Source organism: Pipistrellus hanaki (genome assembly GCF_964339955.1).
Source record: "Pipistrellus hanaki genome assembly, chromosome: 1".
NCBI classification, from domain to species: Eukaryota; Metazoa; Chordata; class Mammalia; order Chiroptera; family Vespertilionidae; genus Pipistrellus; species Pipistrellus hanaki.
The window spans coordinates 21,839,692-21,866,565 of NC_140503.1; the positions used below are offsets into that span (position 1 = coordinate 21,839,692).

At 39.9% G+C, this 26,874-nt stretch overlaps 1 protein-coding gene across 2 annotated transcripts; it reads left to right on the forward strand.

Moving 5' to 3' along the window:
• Window positions 1-231: 231 nt before the first annotated feature.
• ALDH6A1 (aldehyde dehydrogenase 6 family member A1) lies at window positions 232-26,704 on the forward strand. 2 transcript variants are annotated; one of them, XM_084893111.1, is made up of 13 exons: window positions 232-369; window positions 7,432-7,528; window positions 10,546-10,602; window positions 11,914-11,988; window positions 12,153-12,314; window positions 12,541-12,619; window positions 13,030-13,332; window positions 14,990-15,111; window positions 17,469-17,658; window positions 17,863-18,044; window positions 19,948-20,127; window positions 20,394-20,492; window positions 23,781-26,704. In XM_084893111.1, the coding sequence occupies exons 5-13, from the start codon at window positions 12,201-12,203 to the stop codon at window positions 23,883-23,885; spliced, it is 1,374 nt and encodes a 457-aa protein (XP_084749237.1). In that variant the 5' UTR covers window positions 232-369; window positions 7,432-7,528; window positions 10,546-10,602; window positions 11,914-11,988; window positions 12,153-12,200; the 3' UTR covers window positions 23,886-26,704. The 2 variants fall into 2 exon arrangements, with proteins under 2 accessions (XP_084749237.1, XP_084749236.1); XM_084893110.1 differs by lacking the exon at window positions 7,432-7,528 and having other exon boundaries at window positions 238-369.
• Window positions 26,705-26,874: the final 170 nt, after the last annotated feature.

Sequence of the window (26,874 nt, forward strand, 5' to 3'; positions counted from 1 at the left end):
GTCCCTGTGGCCAATCAGGGCTCCCTGTGAAGGGGCGTCTTCCCGGCGTGCTGAAGGTAAGAGCACCCCAGTGAGGGGCGTCTCCCCGACCTCTGCCAACAGGATTGGCTGAGGTGGGAGAGGGGCGAGAGCGCTTTCACTTCTGACCAATCGCCTGTGCCCAAAGCCGGGCATGGGGGGGTGGAGTCAGGAGTTGGGGCGTGTGATTGGCCGAGGGGAATGGTCCTCTCCACCAATGAAGAGGCGCGGCAGGATGAAGGGCGAAGTCTGGCAGCTGCAGGTCTGCTAGGGGAGTCACGGGGAGTAGAGGCACCGGGAACCATGGCGGCGGTAGTGGCGGCGGCGGCTGTGCGGGCTCGGATCCTGCAGGCGAGTGAGGGTGGGCGGACCGCGGGGTCGTGAAGCTAGGAGTTGGGTCATTTCCGTCCGCTCTCTGAGTCAGCCCCGTCCTGGCCGACCCTGCTGTTCCCACAAGACCTGTCCGGCCCTGTCCCCCCACCCCCGCGCTACGGGTCCGTCCTCGTAGGATCCAGCCCCAGACGATCGCTCCTGCCCCTCCCACTCTTGCACGTTTGAGCCTCCCCTGGTGCAGCTCTGGCCCGCTCTCCTCCAACCGTGCCCCATTGCTGCTGTCACACTCTCTTGCACTCACCTCTCCTTGGTCCTCTCACATGCGTTCCCCTTCACCTCTGTACCTGCCACCTCGCTCCCAGGAAACTCCCCTCTGGTCACCTTTTTTTAAAAAAGCGTTTTCACCTTCCCGGAGCGTCCAGATTGTTTCCTTCCCCCACCCTGCTTCCCTGTCTACAATCCGAGCTCCAGGGGGTAGGGAGGAGGAGGCAGTGAGGGGCGAGGGTCAGTGGGTGAACTTTGAATCTGCTTCTGGAAGTGTACACCTTACTAGGTTTCCCCCCAAAGCAGCCATTTGCTGTTTTCCCCAGCTGTGGCCATTTGCTTTTCCATAGCCCTGGGCCGTCCCCTTGCTTGCCAAGACTTTGTTAAAAACTTTTCAGCAGAGTTACAGTGTTCCTATTGGCGGTAAATAAGAACACATTTATGCTACTGTTTGTCCCAAGCACGTGCAAGGGACTAAACATCTCTGAAACAGGTGAGGGAAAACGGGAGCTAAGGAACACTCGAAGTGTAAGTTCCAAGTTCCTGCTCCTAAGTCAGTTTTTAGGGGGCCAGTGCACCCTCAGCATGTAGTGGGACTGGGGTTTGGGGGGGAAGGGTGGGAGGGACGTGGTCCTAGGAAGCCAGCCTGAGAGGTGGTAGAGCTTCAGGAACTCATGCCTGAGGCCTGTGACCTCCAACTCTCTTCATAGCCTTTCCCTTCTTGTTCGTAGCGTAGCAAGGGCTTAGAATACGAGGCAAGATTTACTGCAGACAACATTGCCCCCTCTCTTACTCATCACCTCCAGTCTGGGGATTTGTTCCTTTATATTACTGGCATTTTACATAATCTTGGTATTTACCACTTTTTAGTGAATCCTACTGCAGAAACTTAATCATTTTTAAGATTCTTACCAGAGTCAGCAAAGGTTTATGTTTCAGTATGCTATTTAATGGGAAATTGTGGAGAATGGATTGGGAGGGTTTGTCAGATGACCTAGCTTCACTTGTATATTTTTACTGTGATCCAAGTGTTGTTGTTTTTTGTTTGTTTGTTTGTTTTTCTAGTATCCTTTTTTAGTAGTAGGAAAGGGAAATTTCCACCCTGTGTTTTCCAGTTCTCCTTGAAACCTTTTTTTTTTTTTAATGTATTTTATTGATTTTTTACAGAGAGGAAGGGAGAGAGAGAGCTAGAAATGTCGATGAGAGAGAAACACCGACCAGCTGCCTCTTCCACACCCCCTACCGGGGATGTGCCCGCAACCAACATACATGCCCCTGACCGGAATCGAACCTGCGACCTTTCAGTCCGCAGACTGACGCTCTACCACTGAGCCAAACCGGTTTCGGCTCCTTGAAATCTTTTAATGAAATTTACTTTTTTCCTTTGCCTCCTTCTCCTCCCTTCAATCACAATGAATCATTAAGAAGAGCCTCTTAGCCCTAAACAGCTGCTCAGTGATTAGAGCTTCAGCCCTGGGACTGAAGGGCTTCGAGTTCGATTCCCTGTAAAGGGCACAACCAATCAATGTGTCTCTCTCGTCATTGTTTCTCTCTCTCTCTCTCTCTCTCTCTCTCTCTCTCTCTCTCTCTCTCTCTCTCTCTTTCTCTCTCTCTCTCTCTCTCTCCCCTCCTCCCTCCTTTCCATTTTCTCTAGAAATCAATGGGAAAAATGTCCATGGGTGAGGATTAAAAAAAAAAATAGAGAAAGATTCTTAAGAGGGTACTGTAAGGTCCCAGCTGAGAGGTTTGCGATGCAGAAACAAGGCACGGAATCCAGGCGATTAAAAGGGAGGAGGTTTTAATCTGCGCTCCCCAGAGTGGGCCAGGGAAGTTCGCACCAAAAGGCGGTATAGGTACTTCTTTTATACAGCTGTTTAGGGAGGGGAGGAGGAGGGCATGAGAGGTGTGGAATTTTGGAAATACACTATTTCCTTAGTCATTTGGAGAAACTTCTGAGTTTAGAACAGAAATAGTAGTCCTTAGCTAACTAGTAGTTACTGTAACATGAAACTTTGATAAAGAGCAGCCTAGATTCCGGCAGTCATGAACATTAGAAGACTATAGCCCTAGCCAGTTTGGCTCAGTGGATAGAGCATTGGCCTGTGGACTTAAGGGTCCCAGGTTGATTCCAGTCAAGGACATGTACCTCGGTTACAGGCTCCTCCCCAGCCAAGTCCTGTTTGGGGCTCATGCAAGAGGCAACCAGTCAATGTATTTCTCTCACATCTATATTTCTCTCTGTCTTTCCCGCTCTCTTCCACTCCAAAAATCAATGGAAAAATAGCCTCAAGTGAGGATTAAAAAAAAATTAGAGGACTATTAAACTGACGTGTAAAAGAGAGAGTTCATATTTTCAGTTATTTAAGTACATATTCAGCATAACATCTCTGTTATTGTTGTTAGTAAAATTTAGAACTTCTGCTTCTTGTGGTATTATGAATCCCATTCAGCAAACCAGTCTTAAAGACCTCAGTGATTTGCCTCAGTAATGTAGTAAAAAAAAAAAAAAGCACAGCCTTAGCTGGGTGTCTCAGTTAGTTGCGGGTTCGATTCCAGTCAGGGCACAGTGCTAGGTTATGGGTTCGATCCCCGGTCAGGGCCCATGCCAGAGGCAACTGATTGGTGTTTCTCTCCCTCATCCATGTTTTCCCTCTTTTTCTCAATTCATTCATCTCTCTATAAAAAAATCAATAAAAACATATCCTAAGGTGAGGATTTAAAAAAAACAAAACACAGGCTTCACAATTATACTGAGATTCTATCCCAACTCCACCATTTCTAGTTTTTAAAAATTGGGGGGAGGGGGGGAGAGAATGTTTGTGAAGATTAATGAATATAACGAAGTAAGTTACCTGACACTTATGGCTGAAGTCATCCAAGGTTTCCCAACTAGTAACTAAATTCAGGACTTAAGTCTTGGCACATTTTCCTGTGTCAGGCACTCTCCCCAGGCTTTGGGAAAGGAGAGGTAAATAAAATACTCACTGAAAGCTTCCCTGTTGTAATGCAACAATAACTGCTAAATAATAGGAGTGCACAGAGTACTACAGGAACTTATGGAAAGAGTTCTCGAACCTGTGCAGTTCAAGGAAAGTTTCCAAAAGTTTCCAAGGCTCTGGGCTTGAGTCTTGCAAGACTAGCGGGCCAAGGGGAGAAGGGAGTCCCTGGTAAAGCAAATATCAAGTAAAAAATAAACAAAGAACAAGAAATTTGGTGTGAGTGGACTTAAGGTAGTTTCTTCAGCAACAGTGCTAATGATTGTTTCTCAGGAAATGAAGAAACTATAGGAGATCTTACCTGTAATTTTGTAATTAATATTACAAAAAAATATGTAATATATTTTTTTTGTGTGTGTGTGTGTGTGTGTGTGTGTGTTTAATATATTTTATTGATTCTTTACAGAGAGGAAGGGAGAGGGATAGAGAGCCAGAAATATCGATGAGAGAGAAACATTGATCAGCTGTCACCCGCACACCTCCCACTGGGGATGTGCCCTCAACCAGGTACATGCCCTTGACCAGAATCAAACCCTGGACCTCTAAGTCTGCAGGCCAACTCTATCCACTGAGCCAAACTGGTTAGGGCTGTTTTTGTTTTTTGTTTTTTGTTTTTTTAATATATTGAGTTCAGAGAGGAAGGGAGAGGGAGAGAAAGACAGAAATATCAAGGATGAGAGAGAATCATCAATTGGCTGTCTCCCTCACCCCTCCTTCCCTCCTTCTCTTCTCTCCCCCATTGCTGGGGACCGAGCTCTCAACCCAGGCATATGCCCCTGATCGGAATCAATCCTTCAGTTCGCAGAGCAATGCTTTATCCACGGAGCCAAACCAGCCAGGGCTATGTGATTTATTATACCAAATGCAATGCCTTTTATGCCTTCTTCACAGCAGGGAGGCTGTGTGCAAGAGAAAAAAATAAAATTAAGTCACCTAGAATGTTAAGGTTGGCTGATCCATGCATTTTCTGCCCTATAAGAGAGTATACATGAAACAAAATTAGTATCAAGCGTTTGCTTGGTGTATACTCATTCTTTCATTATGCAAAATATCATTGAGCACTCATTCTATTCCAGAACAGTGCAAGGGGCAGAGGATACAATCTAGTGATCTAAGGGGAGAGAGACTTAATAATTAAGATATTATTCCACAATACGACATGAGAAATAAAGGAATTCAGGTGTTTTATGAACTCTACAATTAGGTACTTAGCCTAGACCTGAGATTAAGACTCAAAAACTTCTAAGTAATGCTCTGGCCAGTATGGCTCAGTTGGTTGGCTGTCATCCCATGCACGGAAAAGTTGCTGGCTCCACTCCTAATCAGGGCACATGCAGGTTCAATCCCCGGTAGGGGGCATGCTGGAGACAGCCAATCGAGATTTCTTGCTCCCTCTCCCTGCCTCTCTCTCTCAAAATCAATAAAAACATTTGAAAAGAAAACTTCCTAGTCTGCTACTTCTCTCAGTCTCAGAAGTTAACCTTGTTTCTTCTACCTCAGAGGAAACAGAAACCATTATGTGAAAACATCCTACTAGCATACCTACAAAACTGATCCAAAGCGATGGCTAAGTAGAGAAGAAAGTAGGAATGAGTCAAGCAAAGGGAATGAAGAAATTTCATGCAAGAAGCAATAGCCTGTGCAAGAACAAAGAGAGCTCAAAACATGTTCCAAATGGCAGGAACAGAGCACAGTGGAACCTGTAAAACTAGAGAAGTAAAGATACTTTGTAGAGACTTCTCAGCAACATCAAGATTAGTCTTATTCCCAAGGGCAGTGGGAAGCCATGGGAGGGTTTTAAACAAAAGGGTGATCTAACCAGATTTGTGTTTTACAAAGACCCTCTGGCTACGGGATGGAAACTAGGTTTACAAGATTTAAGATTGAAATCCAGGTTAGAGACAGTGATGGTATGGGTGATGGTAGGAGGGGCAAAGGAAAAGGGGTGTATTCAAAGATTTCTGGGAGAACAAATTGCCTGGACTTATTTTATTCACTGTGAAAAGAAGAGGAGGAGTTGGGATGACATTCAGGTTTCTGGTTGGGCAGCTAGGTGAATAGTAAGTAGTTCATTGCAAGGTGGACTATAGGAAGCAGAAAGGTTGGTGGGAAGAAGATGAATTCAGCTTTTTTCAACCTGTACCGAAATAACAAGTAGAGATAGAGCAAAGACAGGTATGTGGATATTACTCACAGAGGAAGATAATGGCTAGGAACTACAAATTTGGGCATCACCAGAACCTAAGTATTTAAGCCACAGGAGGTGATAAAATCACTCAAGGAGAGTATGCAGAATGAGAAGAAAAGATGGCCCTAAGACCCAATGCACAGTGGCCAGGCAGAGGAGAATGAACTAGCAAAGAAGGCAGAGATATAGCCCAAGAGAAAGAAGAGATACCAGGGTGTCACAGAAGACAAGTGAAAGGGGTTCAGGAAAGAGGGTGTGACTACTATGGATTATATAAAATTTCCTAGAGAACAAAGAAAGGCTGACAATTCCCTTATTACATAAAGTTTATTAAGGGAACTTATATCTGAGGCTCCTATTGGGTGCCTGGAAGAGGGTAAGGATATCCTTTGTGCCGTGTGGCAGGCACTAAAGCAAGCATGTCAAATTTGCAGCCCACAATATTTTTGCAGCCCAGCCAATATAGCGGTATGTAAGTAACGTTTTAATAAAATTTTGTAACTTAATTTTTATAATATCCTGTATACATAATTATTAATAACCAACTACAACTATGACTGATTACTATAATCGTGTTGCATAACCTTTCCTTACGCACCTTACCCACAGGTGCACCATTTCCACTGATACTAGCATCGAACATTTTAGCAGGCAATTGCCATGTCATTAGTCTTGCACTGATTTGTTTGGTGTGTGCAACAGGAAATATTTTGCTTTTGGAGAACAAGAAAAATAGGTTTATTTGTGTTACGCTTATTTGTGCAATTATTCAGTGTCTGGTAAGTTAACGTTCAAGAAAAAAATATATTAATTTTTATTGAAATATTCTTTTATTATAACGATGACCAATTTATATCAGTCCTTTGTATTCAGCCTGTCTCTATAGAAATAAACCTACATTTCTATGAAAATTGAAGTTTTTGGTTTTTTGCAGCTGATATAAACTTAAACCTTGTTTATTTGGCCCGTGTTAGCCTTTGAGTTTGACATGCTTGCACTAACGGGTTCTATAGGACAGTGCTGGCTTTGCAGAGCCTGCTGATTAATGTTTTGATCTCACATCAGTGTTTCTTTCTCTCCCTCTCCCTTCCTCTCTCTCGAAAAATCCATTAAAAAATATATTTTTTGTTTTGTTGTTAATCCTCACCCAAGGATATTTTTCCATTCATTTTTAGAGAGAGTAGAAAGGAGGGGGAGAGACAGAGAAAAACATTGATCTGAGAGAGAGACACGTTGATTGGTTGCCTTCCACATGCATCTCCACCAGGGCCAACTATCAAGCTTGCAACTGGTACATGCCCTTGACCAGAATCAAACCCAGGACCCTTCAGTCTGTAGGCTGATGCTCTACTGAACCAAACCTGCTAGGACAATACAAGTATTGTATTGTACATATTTTTTAAAAGAGGCAGCAATAAAGGTTGGCTTCAGACACAGGTGCATGGATTAGCCTTAGACTGGAGGACAGACTCTGTCTCCCAGTCACTTTGTTCTCACAGAGCTTGCTAGCTACCTTCTCCATTATAAGAGGAGGAAGGAAAAAAGATGGGTATAATTGCAGGTCGGTTTTGTACAATAGATTTGCTAGTAGGAAATTCTCATCTCATGGTTTCTGTTTCCTCTGAAATTTAGGAAAGCAAAGTCAGCTCCTGAGAGTAAGAAAGGAAGTAGCAGAGTTGGAAGTTTTAAGAGAATTGATAAGTTTTTAAATAGCAAGGAGTGAGATCAAGTAAGTATTTATAATAATAAAATAATAATGACATTTATTGAACACCAACTATTTTTCATATCTGTACAATCTTGATCACAGTAACTCTGTAAAGCAACAGGTACATGCCTTGATTGGAATCGAACCCAGGATCCTTCAGTCCGAGGGCTAACGCTCTTATCCACTGAGCCAAACGAGTTAGGTCAATACAAATATTTTTAAAGCAAGTAAACAAGCCTACCTTAATGTAACTTACAATCTTTTGGGTAACAAGTAATTAGGCAGTTACAACAGAGACAATTAAACCTGAGAGGGGGAATATTGGCTGCTATAGGAGTACAAAAAAAGGAACCACTAAACTAATCTGGAGTGGGGTAGTCTAGCCCAGTGCATCTTTCTTTTGTCCAATAGATATTTATTGAACACCTACTATGTATCACATTAGTATTGGGAATATGTCTATAAATAAGACATGGTGTGCTCCAGAAAAGTGCTGGTGGTTAGAAATAGCTTTTGTGAGGAATAGAGGAAGAAGCAGAATAGGCATTTGGGTTTGTCTGCTGGTCCAAAGGATCTTTCTGGATTGGACAGGGCTACAGATGCACAAATTCTTACACTTCATGCAGCTCTAAACCTTTGGTTAACATCCTGACAAGATAATAGGTTACTATATTCCAGTCCCAGGTATTTCATATTGCTCACTTTGATTAGACTAATATTTATTAAATCAACTTCTGTAACATATATGTATATGAACTATTTATTTAGAGCAAGCATGTCAAACTCAAAGGCTAATATGGGCTGAATAAACAAGGTTTAAGTTTATGTATGTGGACCCCCAAAAAATAAAGCTTTAATTGTCATAGAAATGTAGATTTTTAAACATTTCATAGAAATGTTTATTTTTATAGAGACATGCTGAATATAAAGGGCTGATATAAATTGGTAATCATTAAGATAAAATAATAGAACATTTTAATAAAAATTAATATTTTTTTGAACATTAACCTACCAGACACTGAATAACTGCACAAATTAATAAGCACAATATAAATAAACCTATTTTTCTTGTTCTCCAAAAGCAAAATATTTCCTATTGCACACAACAAATAAGTTAGTACAAGACTAATGACATGGCAGTCGGCTACTAAAATACTTGCTGCTAGTATTAGTGGAGAGAAATGGTGCACCTACAATAAGGCGCATAAGGGAAATGAATGCAACACGATTATAGTAATAAGTCATTAGTGAATGTTGTAGTTCATTATTAATTATATAAAAGGCTAAGCTACCGGGTGATCTGGTCAGTACCTATGATGTGCACTGACCACCAGGGGGCAGACGCTTGATGCAGGAGCTGCTGAGCTACAGCAACTTTGCAGAGTGGCTTCTCCCACTCCAGGACTCCTCAGGGAATGTCTGGACTGCTGGTTTTGGCCCTATCTCCGAAGGCCAGGCCGAGGGACCCCACCTGCTGTAGGGATCCCACTCACTCCGCATATGCCCTTTGAGCCCCAGCACTGCTCCAGGTGCAACTGGCCAGGGAGGGACCACAGGAGGTTGGCTCCAGGGCGTGTCCAGCCCATCTTGTCCAGTCCCACCCCGCCAACCACCTTCTAATTAATTTACTTGCAGTGTGCACTAATCCATGCACCGGACCTCTAGTTACATAAACAGGATATTATAAAAATTAAATTATGAAATTTTATTTAAATGTTTCTTATATACCATTATATTGGCTGGGTCGCAAAAATATTTGTTGTGGGCCGCAAGTTTGACATGCTTGATTTAGAGAATTATTTTATTGTAACTGATCCCCCTCCCAGTATTCTAATCATAATCTCTAAGGTACATGTGGCATTTTTAAAAATAGCTTTATTGAAATAAAGTTTATATAAACTGTATATGTTTAAAGTGAATAATTTGATAAGTTTTAATCTTTGTATACACTTATGAAAACATCACAATCAAGATAATGATTATATCATATCCCCAAAAGTTACCCTTTACCCTCTACTCTCCACCTCCCACATCATCTTTAGGTAACCACTGATGTACTTTCTGACACTACAGATTAGTTTGAATTTTCTAGTTTTATATAAATGATAAATCCAGTATGTACTCTTTTTTATGTATGACTTCTTTTACTCAATATAATTACTATAATTATTCATGTTGTTTCATCCTTTTTTTATTGGATATATCACATTAGTTCCTCTACTCGCCCATCCAATGGTAGACATTTGGTATATTTTGAAGTTTTGGGCTATTATAAATAAAGTTGCTCTGAACATTTGTGTTTAAGTATTTGTATGGGCATATTATATTTGATACTTGGTTATATACTGTCTTACATTCAACACCTGTTGTGTTGGATACCATGCTAAGTGTTTTCATATTGTTTAATTTATGGTGACTACATTTTCCAGACCAAAAATTAGGAAAATATGGACTAATGAAAGAAAAAAATATTTTTAATTGGTTTTAGAGAGAGGAAGGGAAATAGAAAGAGACAGACATCGATGTGCAAAAGAAACATCAATTGGTTGCCTGCCATAGGCACCCCCACCAGGGGTTGAACTTGCTACCTAGGTATGTGCCCGGGGACAATGCTCAACCGACTGAGCAACCTGGGTGGGCAAAAATCATTTTTTAAAATCAATACTGTCCAGAAATTGAGGACACAATCATCATAGCTTTTTGTTTTCTCAACTAGCTGTATGTATCTCAGTCTCATGTCTTCTCAAATTTATATGACCCTTGAGAACAACAAACATCAAATCCTTTTTTTATATATCCATAATACTACCATTTCCCCGAAAATAAGACAGTGTCTTATATTAATTTTTTCTCCCAAAGTTGCGCTAGGTCTTATTTTCAGGGGATGTCTTATCTTTCCATGCACTAGGTCTTATTTTCGGAGGATGCCTTATTTTCGGGGAAACACGGTAGTATAATATTAAACATATAGTAGCCATTTACTACATTTTTAGTAATTTCCTGCTCTCATTTATAAAAATAATTCTTTTACCTCACAGGTTTCTTCCAAGGTGAACTCCACTTGGTATTCAGCATCCTCCTTCTCTTCTTCAGCGGTGAGTTTATTTGGCATGAAAACTTGACTTCTGAGAAGGAATTCAGTATAATTTTGGGGTGTTCCTCAAAATTTATCTTCTTTATGTAACTGTGATCAGTGTATGTGAAACTTTCTGTCTTGGTTTCATATATATATATATATATATATATATATATATATATATATATATGTATATATTTATTTTTTTTAAATTTTTTTACAGAGAGGAAGGGAGAGGAATAGATAATTAGAAACATCGATGAGAGAGAATCATCGATTAGCTGCCTTTTGCACACCCACTACTGGGGATGTGCCCGCAACCAATGTACATGCCCTTGACCAGAATCGAACCTGGGACCTTTTAGTCTGCAGACCGACGCTCTATCCACTGAGCCAAACTGGTTTCGGCTGATTTGTACTTCTTGACAACCTTTAGAGTTGTTTTTACAGACTTTGTGTCTGTCAGCGATATGTTGTACCTAAAATCTAATAAATAGGACTGGTGCTCAAAATACTTTCTATATAAAGCATGCACACACTGTAGCACAGTCACTCTTCACCTATTTTGGTCCACAGACCCTTATGAAAATTTAACAAAACTAAGCTTCTCAGAAAAAAAAAAAAAAAAAAAAAAAAAAAAAATCACAGATAAATACATTTAAAAAATATTTTGATCATCGCTCTAGCTGGTTTGGTTCAGTGGATAGAGGTCGGCCTGTGGACCAAAAGGTCCTGGGTTCGATTCCAGTCAAGAGTACTTACGTTGGTTGCAGGCTCCTCCCCAGCCCAGGCACCTCCCAGCCCTGGTCAGGGAGCATGCAGGAGGCAGCCAATTGATGTGTTTTTCTTACACCAATGTTTCTCTCAGTCTTTCCCTCTTCCACTCTCTCTAAATGATCAATGGAAAAATATCCTTGGGTGAGGATTAAAAATATACATATATTTTGATCATAAAGATAAGACATTATCATGCAAATGTAACAGAACATCAGCTGGACCAAGAAGTCACAATAGCTAATCTTTGTTAACACACAGTCTGCTGCTTTTTTAGTGTAAGCTTTACAGTGACATGTGTTTACTCAGGAAGTTCCACTGTGTGATTAACGGGGAATTTCCCATTTTCAGAGAGGTCCCAGTTTTCAGAGACTCTGCCACATCTTAACAAACACTATAAACAAGTTTATTGTGTATTGCTTTGCAAACGGCAACATTTCTAGAGAGCAGTAGATTCCTTATCAAGCCAAGTTCCTTCCTCTTTGTGATAGTGAGAGAGAAAAGTAAAACAATTAACTAATATAGCATTTTGTGTGTGTTATTGTTGTTTTTTCAGCCAACTGTAAAGCTCTTCATTGATGGGAAATTTGTTGAATCCAAAAGTGACAAATGGATCGACATCCACAACCCAGTAAGCAAAGCTGCTTAAACTGACTAGCCTCGAATTCTGGGAACATGGTGGGAAAGAGGGGACTTGGGTGTCTATGGTGAAGCACATAGTGTTGCCTTTGTAGCCATGAAAAATGAAGAAGGCGAGGCAGGGGCAAAGGATGATGTGCTGCTTTTTCCCATCAGGCCACCAATGAGGTCATTGGTCGGGTCCCTCTGGCCACCAAGGCTGAAATGGATGCTGCTGTTGCCTCCTGCAAACGTTCTTTTCCCGCATGGGCAGACACTTCAGTATTAAGCCGTCAGCAGGTTCTGCTTCGCTATCAACAACTTATTAAAGAAAACTTGGTAAGAAATCTGAATGACACCGTTTTCCAAACTGTTGTCTACAGCAGACTTGTCACACCCACAGAGGCCCTTTTAGCTGCACTCCCTCACTGTCCAGTCCAGAGAGACGTAGATCATGGTTCTCTTTCTCATATTATTTCTCCCAGTTTTGTCTTTCCTTTGCTACCTGAGAACTAAAAGGAGACACATCCTTACATTGGTTTCTATTTGTGTGTTTTCTCTCCAGAAAGAAATTGCCAGGTTAATCACTCTGGAACAAGGGAAGACCCTAGCCGATGCTGAAGGAGATGTGTTTCGAGGCCTTCGTAAGCAGGGTGTCCCTCATGGGGAGCTTCAGGGACATTTGGGAAAGGAGCAAAGGAAAATGGGAGGCAAAGATCCCTTAATGAGGGATTGCTTCTTCCTTTATGTTGATTTTGTTATCCCATGTTTTTTAATACTTGTGGAAATTTCACAGCAATCTATGAAATTGGCTTACTTCATTTTGTGTTTTACTTAACTGATCTTCCAGTAGATATGTACATTTCACTGTCTTTTTCCCATTTAGAGAATCTCATTTTGCACAAGCCCTTCTCTCATGGAAGGTCAAGTCAGTGTTTGTTCCCTGTCATTGGCCTGAGCCACTCCCTGCCCTCAGGGCTTACCGGAGCATGACAAAGCCAAGTAGTGTACCGTGTGGACAGCTGCTGACCTGACTGCTTCTTCTCTGTTGCAGAGGTGGTTGAGCATGCCTGTAGCGTGACCTCCCTCCTGCTGGGAGAGACCATGCCATCCATCACCAAAGACATGGACCTTTATTCCTACCGTCTGCCTCTGGGCGTGTGTGCAGGCATTGCTCCATTCAATTTTCCTGCCATGATCCCCCTCTGGATGTTTCCCATGGCCATGGTGTGTGGAAACACCTTCCTAATGAAACCATCAGAGAGAGTCCCTGGAGCAACTATGCTTCTTGCTAAGTTGCTCCAGGATTCTGGTGCCCCTGATGGGACACTGAACATCATCCATGGACAACATGAAGGTAACTGCCTTTCAGTACATGGCACTTAATCTGGCTTCCCAAATATCAAGGTGTTGAGTGGTGATGGGTGTTCTAGAATGAGGAACCTAGGGATGAAGGGATTTACTAAGTTACCTCCCTGTTTGAAGGTAATATTTGTTAACTATTTTGCTCTCTGTGTGCTCAGGTAACTAACTAACTAGGGAGTAGCAGTGCTTCTTGCCCTACAAAATACGTTGGGACAAAGAAATATGGATTAGTGCAAGACACAGATAAGATTAAAGAAAAAGTTTTCACTTTAATATTGCGATAATTTATGATGATTTTTAACTCAGAGACTCACTTTACAGACCTCAGAGAGACTAAAGAATTCTAATTCATATAAAATAGCTACTACTTAAAAAGTGCTTCTGTGTTTCAGGCACTGTTCCTAGTATCTTTCATAGATTATTTCATTTAATCTTTGTAAGAACCCATTTAGATAGATGCCATTTTTCCATTTTACAGGTAAGAAAATTGAGGCATAATGAAATTAAGTAATTTGCCCAAAATCACACTGCTAAAACCTATCAGAGCCAAGATGTATATATCCAGGAAGGCTGAACCTGGTTTTTACTTTTAAATATAGTCCTGTGGCGCATAATGATGTTTTGATCAACAACAGACTGCATATACAACAGTGGTCCAAAAAGATTATAGAGTTGAAAAATTCATATCACCTAGTGACATTGTAGCCATAGCAACATTGTAGTGCAATGCATTACTCACACGTTTGTGGTGATGCTGGTATAGAAAAATATAGCATATGCAATGATGTACAATACCTATTACTTAATGATAATAAATGACTATATAACTGATTTGTGTACTTACTTTGATATTCTCTGGTATTTTAGAGTGTACTCTTTCTACTTAAAAAATAAGTTTGCTGAAAAATAATATGTCGTATTATGCTGGCAGCAGCTTATACATCTCACGTTTACTGCACCTGTTGATTGCATCATTTTCTCGTGTTTAATTTAATCTCATATTTTAATATAGAAGCATGCTGTACAGGTTTGTAGCCTATGAACAACAGGCTATACCATCTAGGTTTGTGTAAGTGCATGCTAGGATGTTTGCACAATGACAAAATTGCTTAATGATGAATTTCTCAGAATTTTTCTCCCGTTGTTAAGCAGCACATGAGTGCACTATGCTATATCGTCTCTCACATAAGGACACAACAGTATCTGAGAGTTCCGTTATGTATAACAGTTGAAGAAATATTATATTCTTAAAGAACGGAAGTGTTGAGTATTGAAGGGCTGTTATTTTGGTGAATTTTATAAGAGTGTGTTTGAGCCCAAACTGGGGACAATGCCAAGAAGCAAGATCTCAGATGCTCTGAAGGGCTGTTATTTTCAAGAAAAATAGGAGTTGTAGGTTTCAGAGTAAGAAGTGGAAATTCTGGAATAGCAAATGAGAAAAATAATGAAAGGGAAGATGTTAAATAGACTTTATAGTTTAAAGAATTCTGAGGACAAAGAAAGAGAGAACTTCAAAATGGAATACAGAATTGAAACACAAAAAGTATGAAAATTTCTCCCTCATAGCAGTGGGGAAAGAGGAAATTTGTTATGTTGAGAAACCTACAGCCATTTGTTCCTTTATGGTGATTATTTATTTTCTCTTAAAGCTGTGAACTTTATTTGTGATCATCCGGATATCAAAGCAATCAGCTTTGTGGGATCCAACCAGGCAGGAGAGTACATCTTCGAGAGAGGGTCAAGACATGGCAAGAGAGTTCAAGCCAATATGGTGACTTTTTGTTCCTTTTTTCTTTCCAACTTTGTTGTATGTATTAAGTTTACCTAGACACAGCCCTGCAGCAGAGGGGCCCCTCTTCCCACTCTAACGCCAATGGTATGGAGGAAGAAACGGGGCCAGAACCAGATGTTTCCTTATTCCCATTTCATCCTGAATAGCTTTCCTTTAATGACGAATATTGTGACGAGGTTTATTCTAAGTGACTTTAATTACATGATTGCATAGTTTTGCTGTTCTCTCACTAGTTCCTTGTCATACTAAATATATATATTTTATTGATTTCAGAGAAGAAGGGAGAGGGAGAAAGAGATAGAAGCATCAATGGTGAGAGAGAATCATAGATCAGCTGCCTCCTGCACACCCCCCACTGGAGATTGAGCCCACACTGAGCCACACTGGCCGAGCAACTCTAATTACCTTTTATCTTATAAACAAATTTGGGTGCCCAGGGGCACATTTTCCCCTGGAAATGTTATTCATATTCTTTGGGCTTTAGTACTGTGTTTCCCCGAAAATAAGACATCCTCCGAAAATAAGACCTGCTTACAGGTTTCCTTCTGAGTGAAATATAAGGCATCCCCCCAAAAATAAGCCCCCCCCCCCCCCCAGGAGTCACAAGAAATTCACCAGGAAATTCAGGAATTGGATTGTTAGGATGATGTTCCAGAAGATGATATGATTGTCATTGAATAAATGAGTAAATTCTTGATACTGTAGGATTCACAGTTTGTCTGGTTTGTGTTGACAACTACCGTACTACCGTACTATATACAGGTAATAAATTTCCTTTATTTTCATTTAACAATAAATGTGTACCGTATACTTCTTCATGGAAAAATAAGACATCCCCTGAAAATAAGACCTAGCGCATCTTTGGGAGCAAAAATTAATATAAGACACTGTCTTATTTTTTGGGAAACAGGGTAGTAACAGCCAAATTCTGGTTTTGGCCCTGTTTCTTCCTTCATACCACGCTTTTCTAGCCCTTTTACCTTTTCCTTCTTTTAAGGCGTATCCTAACTACTACTAATGTCCAAATTGCTTCTTCCCTAAGAGTTCAGACTATTTAAGGCTGAGAAGAGCCCCATAGCTCTATACGAGATGTGTGGTTTACTTGATTGCATAGTTTTGCTGTTCGCTCACTAGTTCCTTGTCAAATACTTGATACTAAATATAAAGTCCAATTGCTACTTTCTCACTTTTTGACTAATGTTGCATAAAGAATAGCCACTTGAGCACAGGTTTGGAAACTTCATAATACTTATTTTCATAGCCAAGTGTATTTTGGCCAGTTTGATTTAAGTTCCTCCCAGTTCACAGTATACCGTGTGTAATGGAATAAAATTAAGTAGCTGGCATGGTATTTATCCATGTAATCAATTATAACTGTATCTGAAAACATATGTGTGGAAATGACCAGATGGTATCCTTCATAGAAGTTCATGAGGCTTGTGTATCTAGAAGCAAGCCAGTCTGGGAACCTCTTTCCAGAACTTGTTTATCAGGAGATGGCTACCTCCTATTTTGCTTCATCTGGCTACTGGCATTCTTTTTTTTTCTTCTTTTTTTTTTAAATATATTTTATTGATTTTTCACAGAGAGAAAGAGAGAGGGATAGAGAGTTAGAAACATCGATGAAAGAGAATCATCGATCAGCTGCCTCTTGCACACCCCCTACTGGGGATGTGCCCGCAACCAAGGTACATGCCTTTGACCAGAATCGAACCCGAGACCTTTTAGTCCGCAGGCCTACGCTCTATCCACTGAGCCAAACCGGTTTCGGCTGGCTACTGGCATTCTTACTGGCAGTTGTTTCACTGCTATTCACGTAACTGGAAACCCCAGCAGACAACAAATTCTTTCCTAACAGGAAAGAGAAAGTAGTTCTCACTGGTTCCTGGATGCAGTGTTAGCTTATCAGTTTGACTTAAATGTGATGATTGGGATTCTTCTTCTTTTTTAAATCTAAATAAACATGTATCAGCTTATCAACTGGAAAAAAAAAGGGGGGGAGTAATCTGGAGACTTGCCCAATGTTACCAAGACTTTAGCAATATCAAAATAATGAATCTATCCTCAAAGCGGCAAAGGATAAATTCTCTAGTCCTTACCTTAAATTTTCATTTGAAATCTCATATAGCTTTCGTAAAGAAATCCTGAATAGCTTTCCTTTAATGATGAATATTGTGATGAGGTTTATTCTAAGTGACTTTAATTACCTTTTTTTAAAAAATATATGTACAGGATATATAAATATATATATTTTATTGATTTCAGAGATTTATTATAGCATAATTTTTAGCATAATTTTGTCAAGGAAGATTCATGTGCTTTCTGTATTTCCTTAGGGAGCCAAGAACCATGGGGTAGTCATGCCAGATGCCAATAAGGAAAATACACTTAACCAGCTGGTTGGGGCAGCATTTGGAGCTGCTGGTCAGCGCTGCATGGCTCTTTCAACAGCCATCCTTGTGGGAGAAGCTAAGAAGTGGCTGCCAGAGCTGGTGGAGCGTGCCAAAAACCTGAGAGTCAATGCAGGTAATCTGTTATCTGCCTCATTCTTTTAGACTTTGCATCTGTGGCACCAAGATCTTGGTTTTAACTTTGGCTTTGGCCAATGGGAGCAATCATATCCGTTTTTACCATTGCCTCTCTTCATACTGTACCTGTTTGGATTAATCTTTAGTTGGCAGTCATAAGTTATGTTAATGAAGACCTTAAACACTTCTGTGTTGTTTATAGGAGACCAGCCTGGAGCTGATCTTGGCCCTCTGATCACGCCTCAGGCCAAAGAGCGTGTCTGTAATCTGATTGATAGTGGAACAAAGGAGGGGGCCTCCATCCTTCTTGATGGTCGAAACATTAAAGTCAAAGGCTATGAAAATGGCAACTTTGTTGGACCAACCATCATCTCAAATGTCAAGGTAAAAAGCTCTGGATTATTTGTTTCCCATATATGGGAGCTGAAGGCACTTCAGAGGCTATGGAAGCTCATCCCTCTAACTTATAAATAAAGTACAATTAATGACTAGAGACTTCATTTCATGCCAGAATTATTCAGTTATTTTATCTAGAGTCTGAATAAACCTCCCTTCTCACTCCTAATCTCTTTCATCTCTACCAGTAGTCAGCAAACTTTCCATAAAGGGCTGGATAGTAAATATTTTTGGCTTTGCAGGGATATGCAATCTCTGTCACAACTACTCAACTCTTGACATATTAGTATGAAACAACCATTATCATTGTAAAGCTATGTTCTAGTAAAATTTTATTTATGGACAATGAAATTTTAATTTCAAATAATTTTATATGTCATGATTGGTTTTTTTCAACCATTAAAAAAATATAGAGCCATGGCTGGTGTGGTAAGTGGTTAGAGCATCAGCCTGAGCACCAAAGGGTCATGGGTTCAATTCCCAATCCTGCAGGTACCTGGGTTGCAGGTCCATCCAAGCCCAGTCAGATACATGCAGGAGGCAACCTAGCAATGTGTCTCTCTCACATCAATGTTTCTCTCTCTTCCCCTCCACTCCCTCCCTTTCCACACTCTCTAAAAATGAATGGAAAAATATCCTTGGGTGAGGATTAATAATAACAACAACAAAAATTATTCTTAGCTTGTTGGCTGTACAAAAACAGGCAGCATGCCATATTTGGCCCAATGGCCATATTTTGTCAATCCCTATCTTATACTTGGTACTTATTTGTTTAGTGTTAAATTTTTTCCCATTCCTTCTTACTCCTACCTTATAGCTATTGCAGCTATATCAGCCACCAATATTTATTGAGTACTTTGTGCCCTAAATTTAGCTGCATCTTTACCAGAAAGTGACAAAAGGAAGATAATTTTTTAAAATATATTTTATTGATTTTTTACAGAGAGGAAGGGAGAGAGATAGAGAGCTAGAAACGTCGATGAGAGAGAAACATCGACCAGCTGCCTCTTGCACACCACCTACCGGGGATGTGTCCGCAACCAACGTACGTGCCCTTGACCGGAATCGAACCCGGGACCTTTCAGTCCGCAGACCGACGCTCTACCACTGAGCCAAACTGGTTTCGGCAAAGGAAGATAATTCTTATTATCAAATAAAAATGTTTATTTATCAAAACTATACATGTTTTTCAACTAAAATTAATGCTAAGTTGAGGTTAGGAGGCTTTTTTTGAAATACATATGTCCCCACAAATCCTACTATAATCCTGAATAATTAAGTTGAATGTAAATGTAGTAAAATTATGAAATCTCTTGCCAAAGAACCATGGAATAAAATATCCATTTATAAACAATAAACACAGCTGACTAACTACAGTGGTAAAGAATGTTTTTAATGTTTAATGTGACCTGATAAAAATATAAATGTGCAGACTCATTTGGGAAACAAAGGAATGAATGAGAATGGATTGTTTATGTTATAGAAAACTTAACACAGGGTTTCTTTAAACAGAAAGAAATCTCCTATGGTATTTTAAATATATATTTGATTTACTTTAAAAATGAATGTTCATGTAAGTTTTCAGTAACATAATAATTGTATAAACAGGTTATACAAGTATAAAAGAGGAAGCTAGTGATGGGTCATGGGACCTAAAAATACAATGCTTAAAGCAAAGGATTGTAATTGTACTTAATAGGAATTTGAAGTTATTTATAAGATTGGTAGCTTGGAAGATGGAACACAGCAAGAAAGCACTTTGAAAAAAAGTAAGTGCTTTAAAATGAAAAGTGACTACTAACATGAAAGCTGTCTGTGTAAACAGTGGGCTCTAAATTAACAAATAAGCATAAAATACTGACTTCTTTTCTGGATGCATCACTCCTGACAGCCAAATATGACTTGTTACAAAGAGGAGATTTTTGGTCCTGTTCTTGTGGTTCTGGAGACAAATACTTTGGATGAAGCCATCAAGATTGTAAATGATAACCCCTATGGAAATGGAACTGCCATCTTCACCACCAATGGAGCCACTGCTAGGAAATATTCCCACTTGGTGGATGTTGGACAGGTTTGTGAAAAGAATTTTTAGGAGATTCTTATAGCCACTTACTGTTTGCTGGGGAGATGGTAAACAGTGATCAGTTGCTACCGCTCTGATCTCCCACAATACCTCATTTTCTTCCTCAGGAATAAAAGTTCAGTGAGATGGATATAGGGTGGAAGGTGGATATTTAAACTTAGTGATTCTAATGCCACACATTTATGCTTCTAAATGGAGAGTTCCTTTGTTTGAGTCGTTTTCTTAATATCTGACGTGGATTTGTTCTGCTTTAGGTGGGTGTGAATGTCCCCATTCCAGTGCCTTTACCAATGTTCTCATTCACTGGCTCTCGATCTTCCTTCAGGGGAGACACCAATTTCTATGGCAAACAGGTAACAAAGTTTTTTTAAATGTCTTTTCCTCTAATAAACTTTTACATATTCAGGAACAAGGATTCTGCAAGGAAGGGTCTGCCAGCAGCCTCTGTGAGGTCATATTTTGTTCATCACTGCTTGTCATTTAGTCCCCTACAAAAGATTTGAAAGAGAACCAAGTTTTAGGGAAAAAGCATAAGAAAGTCCAAGCCTTTATACTAGTATATGCCCTTTCCTCTGCCTCCTCATTTTCATCTAACTTAATCACCTGTCATGTCTCCATTAAAGAATGGACTCCTCCAGAAAACCACTTGACCACCATCAGCCCTTTCCTCAGTGCTCATTTGAGTATGCCCTCATGTGCTCCCACCACTCCACATATTTCTTCCTGTAATGGTTATTGACTTACAAAAAATTTCATTGAGCACCCTCTTTGTACCAAGCACTATTCTAGGCACTATAAATACAGCACTGAAAAAAAAAACAGATCTGGAACCAAATTGCCTAGGTTCAAACCCCAGCTTGGCCAGTTATTAACTGTGTGACCTTGGAGGATACCTTCTCTTTGCCTCAGGTTTCTTCATTTGTAAAATGAAAATAGCAATACCTATATTTTATGAGGTTATGAGGATTAAGTTACCACTGTTATCACATTCTTCAGGAGGTGCATATTTCCTAAGGCAGAAACAGTCATGGCATATTCAAACAGGAGAAATGGGCTGGAGTACAGGGAGTGAATGAGTAAGACAATGGGGTAAGAGATGAGGTTAGAGAGATAGGCAGGGACAAGTCCTGTAAGAATCTTTAAGCTACGTTAAGAAAGCCACATTACCCTTTAGTTATTTACTTATCTGCAGCACCTGGCACAAAGCAGGTGCCCAAACATATGTTGAACAAATGGGTTAGTGAAAGTTCTTTATAGTCCGATAGAAATTCAGCCATTCTGGAATATTCAGTGATAAATTAATTTTTTTTCTATACAGATCTTTTATAGGTTAATAAAAAAAATTAACAGTGGACTTACATAGCAGAATATAAAAGTGTGGCTAACTGGCTAAGAAAAAAATTTGATTATTTGGAGGCTTATTATATAGTTTGTGACAAAAATGACAGCTTTTATAAAACTAACCCAGTTTACCCAGTTTATACTATTAACAAAAATTTCTTAATAAGTTACTCTGTAAGTGAGGCTTCTTGGAGGAAAAGACTAACCTCATAGAGTTTGAAGTCTAAAATCCTCAGGTAATTAAATTGCTAATTTGCATTTTAAAAAGTATCATCCTATATAATAAAAGGGTAATATGCAAATTGACCCTAACAACAGAACGACCAGAATGACAGGTCGCTATGACATGCACTGACCACCAAGGGGCAGACGTCCAATGCAGGAACTGCCCCCTGATGGTCAGTGTGCTCCCACAGGGGGAGCTCTGCTCAGCCACAAGCTGGGCTGATGGCTGCGAGTGCAGCAGTAGTGGCAAGAGCCTCTCCCTCCTCCTCAATAGCACTAAGGATGTCCAACTGATGGCTTAGGCCCGCTCCCTAGGGACAAGCCATCAGTCGGACATCCCCCGAGGACTCCCTGGCTGCCAGAGGGATGTCTGACTGCCAGCTTAAGCCCAATCACTTGGGGAGCAGGCCTAAGCCAGAAGATGGACATCTCCCAACGGTTCCCAGACTACTAGAGGGCGCAGGCCGGGCTGAGGGAACCCCTGAGTACACAAATTTTTGTGCACCGGGCCTCTAGTCCTATATAAAAGCCCAGCAACCGAATGGTAGAACAACCGGAACAACCACAACCCATTGCCCCAGCCAGCCCCACCCCTGATCGGCCCCCATTAGGGTGGGTTACTGGACCCCACTAGTGCACAAATTTATGCACCAGGCCTCATATATATATATATATGTATATATATGCGCTTAATATGCTAAGTATCCAACTGATCAGTCGACCATTCAGTTGACCGCTTGACCAGTTGCTATGACATGCACTGGCTACTGAGGGCAGACACTCCAACTGGTAGGTTAGCTTGCTGCTGGGGTCCAGCCGATTGGGACTGGGCGGGCCTGGCCAGACATCACCTGGAGCCAACCTCTTGCGGTCCCTCTCTGGCCTCTAAAATATTTCTTCTAATTAATTTCCTTTCAATGTGCATGAATTTGTGCACCAGGTCTCTAGTTCTTACATAATAAAATAGAAACTTTAGTTGTATCTTATGTTGAAAGTATATAATAATCTCTCAAGTTGTTTTCAATATATTAACATGGCCCTGATTTCGTCAAGTAATTCTAGAAGAGTATTTTAATCAAACTAGTGTGTTTTTTCCAATAATATCTTTTTAGCTTTCTATTAATTTGGTCTTAGATCTGTCTAGTCTATTCTCTTTTGCTCAATCCTGTACTTACAAAATAAACCATGTAGATATAAAGACTTAAATATGCTGCCGAGACCGGTTTGCTCAATGGATAGAGCGTCGGCTTGGGGACTGAAGGGTCCCGGGTTCGATTCCGGTCAAGGGCATGAACCTTGGTTGCGGGCAAATCCCCAGTAGGGGGTGTGCAAGAGGCAGCCGATCGATGACTCTCTCTCATCGATGTTTCTAACTCTCTATCTCTCTCCTTTCCTCTCTGTACAAAATCAATAAAATATATTTAAATAAATAAATAAATAAATAAATAAAAATAAATATGCTGAACTTTTTTGCCTTACGTTATTATTTAGAAATGAATGTGTATATCAGACATTTTACTTTAGATTTATAAGATATTGTGGGTTTTACTGCTTCAGTATAGCTGTTCATCACTGACAGTTGTCAGAAATGCCTAATATAGATTTCATTCTTTCGCTCCTTTCTCTTCTTCATGAGGAGAGATTTGAATGCCATTTAATTTTCCCCTCACACATTGCTGTGAGGTGAACATTATGTCACAGATAAGGCCCAAGGTTAAACAACAGTCAACAAGGAGTAGAGGCAGGATTTGACCCATGCCTTTAGACATCAAAGCACATGATATTCAGCTCTAGAAACAGAATGACCTACAAATTTAACAGATTACATTGGCCAGTTTCAGCATAATGATAACTAAGGTTTGACTGTTTATTATGTGCCAAGTATTATGCTAAATGTTTTAGAAAAATTTACATGAACAATATATTGGATTTTAGTTGTACCTATTCCTCAAGTAGGAGAGTGAGTAGTTCTTTGCAGCACCTCATTCAAACGTTGATTAAAAGAGGAATCATGAAATCTCCCCCAAATATATGCTAATTCTCTCTTTCTCTATTTCTTCCTTTGTTCTCTTTAGGGCATCCAATTCTACACTCAGCTAAAGACCATCACTTCTCAGTGGAAAGAAGAAGATGCTACTCTTTCCTCACCTGCTGTGGTCATGCCAACCATGGGCCGTTAGAATGAGTTGTTCCAGACTCAGTCCATCCTGAGTCCTCTCCCTTTGTTCTTGACTACCTTCATTTGCCAACTTTGCTCAGATCAGGTCCCTGAGAATGGAATACCTTGTAACTAAAATCTTTCTCAGAACCATTAGCCTCTGCACAATTGCTATAGGGAGACTCCTGGTGTAAATCTGAAGCCGGATTTTTACTTACTCTTCATACTTCTCTTTTTGAGGTAACTGTTGTTAACTGTGAAATTTATCTCGAACGAGAGCTTAGAGCTGTTTTCTAAAAATTATCATGACTTGAAGGGAAGATTCGTGTTTGTAAATAAGATCTTCCATAACTCACCCTTTGGTTGACCTTCAAACACAGCCCTACATAATTGCCAGTGGTGGATACCCCACTGCCAGGCTTTCCTGAGCCTCTCATCCCATACTACACAAGATATAGTCCATTTCTACTTATCCCACGGTTGTGACAATTGTTTGATTCTTTTTGCTGACTGCCACTTTGTTCTAGTGATTCTTGACCACTAAATTCTGTCATCACCTCTGTCCTGCTTCTTTCTCAAGGATACCTCAGTATGCATTGGATAAATCACCATTTTGTTGTGTGTGCCAAATGTTAAATTTTAGAGTTTGCTTCAAAAATCATTAATTAACAATTCAGTTATTAACTCAAATGCCAATAGGTTTTTTGTCCATTTGTTTCTAGGCCCAGATATAAGGGGAGTTTGCCTTAAGCAAGTCTAGCCTGATTATATTTTTAAATAAAACAACCCTTAATATAGAACAACTGACTAGGATCTAAGACATTTTAAAGTTTTTCATGACATAAAGTAGTAAAAAAAGAAATGCTTTGCCCTGCCTGATGCAGCTCAATTTGTTGGAGCATTATCCTGTGCACCAAAAGGTGGTTGGTTTGATTCCTGGTCAGGGCACATATCCAGATTGTGGGTTCAATTGCTGGTTGGGAAGTGTACAGGAGGTAGCAAAACGATGTTTCTTTCTCTCTTTTCCTCCCTCCCTCCCTCCCCCCTCTCTCCCTCTCTCTCCCTCTCTCTCCCCTTTTCTTTTTTCAAAATCAATAAAACCATCTTTGAAATTTAAAAAATTCTTTGGCAGATTCTTTTGCTACCGTTAATTCAACTTGTTTTATGCTTTTTGTTTCTTTGATGTAGCTAAGCTTTAAGTCAGATATTGATATGCTAATCAAAATAACTTCTGCCTTTTTGTTCTACATCCAATTAAATCCTGTCTTTCTGATGCAGTTTTCACCCAGTGAACTAGGAGAAGGCTCTGGCTCTGATAGCGTAAGTAATCTCTGGTCCTTAGCCAGATGACATAGGTCATTTATTTTTCTATTTCTCTTTAGTGATATGGATAATGCTGACCTACTCCATAGGAGTTACTCAGTGAATTAAGGATAGTGAAAAACCTTGAAAATGTTTGTGCACTCAACATAATTTAGGCTTATTACTACCACCTATTGATAGAATATCAAAATCTTCAGTCACTTAAGGCAGTGATTTTCAACCTTTTTCATTTCATGGTACACATAAACTAATTACTAAGAATTTATTATATTTTTTGCCAAGTTGACAAAAAACTGGTATAATTTGGATTGATTTTTTAAAAATAGTAATAGTAATTACCTATCCAAAAATCAGGTGCATTTACTTGTAAATGAGGATTTTTTGGTACCCAGAACTAATCAGATGCAGCCTTATTATGCAACATGACAAATAAAGTGCAACCCTATTATATGACCTATATATTGATGGTTCAAGGCAGAGCATTAGCCTTTGAGACAGCATGAGGGACCTGGAGAGTATTATGCTACGTGAAATAAGCCAATCAGAGAAAGACAAGTATCACATGATCTCACTCATTTAGAATCTAATGAACAAAATAAACTGATGAACAAATGGATCCAGGGACACAGAAGCATAGAACAGACGGTGGAATCTCAGAGGGAAGACAGGGAAGTGTGGGTTTGTGGGAAGTGATCAACCAAAGAACTTCATGCATATATGCATAATCCATGGATACAGACAATAGGGTGGTGAAGGCCTGGGACTTGGAAGTGGAGGTAAAGGCGGGCAGGCGGGATAGAAGGGATCAATTGGGAGATGGGGGAAATGGAACAAATGTAATTCTTTCAACAATAAAGATTTAATTTTAAAAAAGGGGGGGAGCATTCACACCAAACGGCTATTTTGTGTTGGCTGTTGTCATTATTTTATTTGGCAATATATGGGAAAAGAGGTCAGTGCTCCTGACTAGAATATTTTAAAAATTCTTGCCAAAACCGTTTTGGCTCAGTGGTAGAGCATGGGTCTGTGGACTGAAAGGTCCCAGGTTCGATTCCGGTCAGGGGCATGTACGTTGATTGCGGGCACATCCCCAGTTGGGGGTGTGCAAGAGGCAGCTGGTCGATGTTTCTCATCGACGTTTCTAGCTCTCTATCTCTCTCCCTTACTCTCTATAAAAAAATCAATAAGATAAATTAAAAAAAAAAAATTCTTGTGGCACACCAGCTGAAAATCACTGATTTTAGGTGACTAGAATTTTAATAAAATACATTTATGACAGTACTGGGTCTTCCTGATTTATTTTGTTTTATTTTAGATTTGCCTTCCTAAAGATGAGGCAGTAGAAATTTATAGAATATCCCTTGTTTTATCTCTTATCATAGCTGGCAACTGATAGTGATATTTAATCCAATCCAACAACTAGAGGCTGGATTAAATAAAAGATCATACTCTCTAAATTCCAAGTGGAATTAAATCACAGACTCCTAAATTTTCCTTACATTTAACGGAAATCACTTTTTTTTTTTTGCATTAAAAAAAATCTTTATTTCTCAGATTATTACAATTGTTTCTCCTTTTTCCCCTCATAGCTCCCTTCCACCCACCCTCTGCTTTTACTCCCCGGAAACCACTTTTTTAAAAAAATACTAATCAGGAGGCAGCCCATCAATGATTCTCTCTCATCATTG

Excerpts from the sequence above, each read along its gene's own strand:
- ALDH6A1 (XM_084893110.1), top strand. The coding sequence starts at position 322 with ATGGCGGCGGTAGTGGCGGCGGCGGCTGTGCGGGCTCGGATCCTGCAG. Across the intron at positions 11,989-12,152 it reads GGATCGACATCCACAACCCA|GCCACCAATGAGGTCATTGG; the intron begins GTAAGCAAAGCT and ends TTTTCCCATCAG. Across the intron at positions 12,315-12,540 it reads AACTTATTAAAGAAAACTTG|AAAGAAATTGCCAGGTTAAT; the intron begins GTAAGAAATCTG and ends TTTTCTCTCCAG.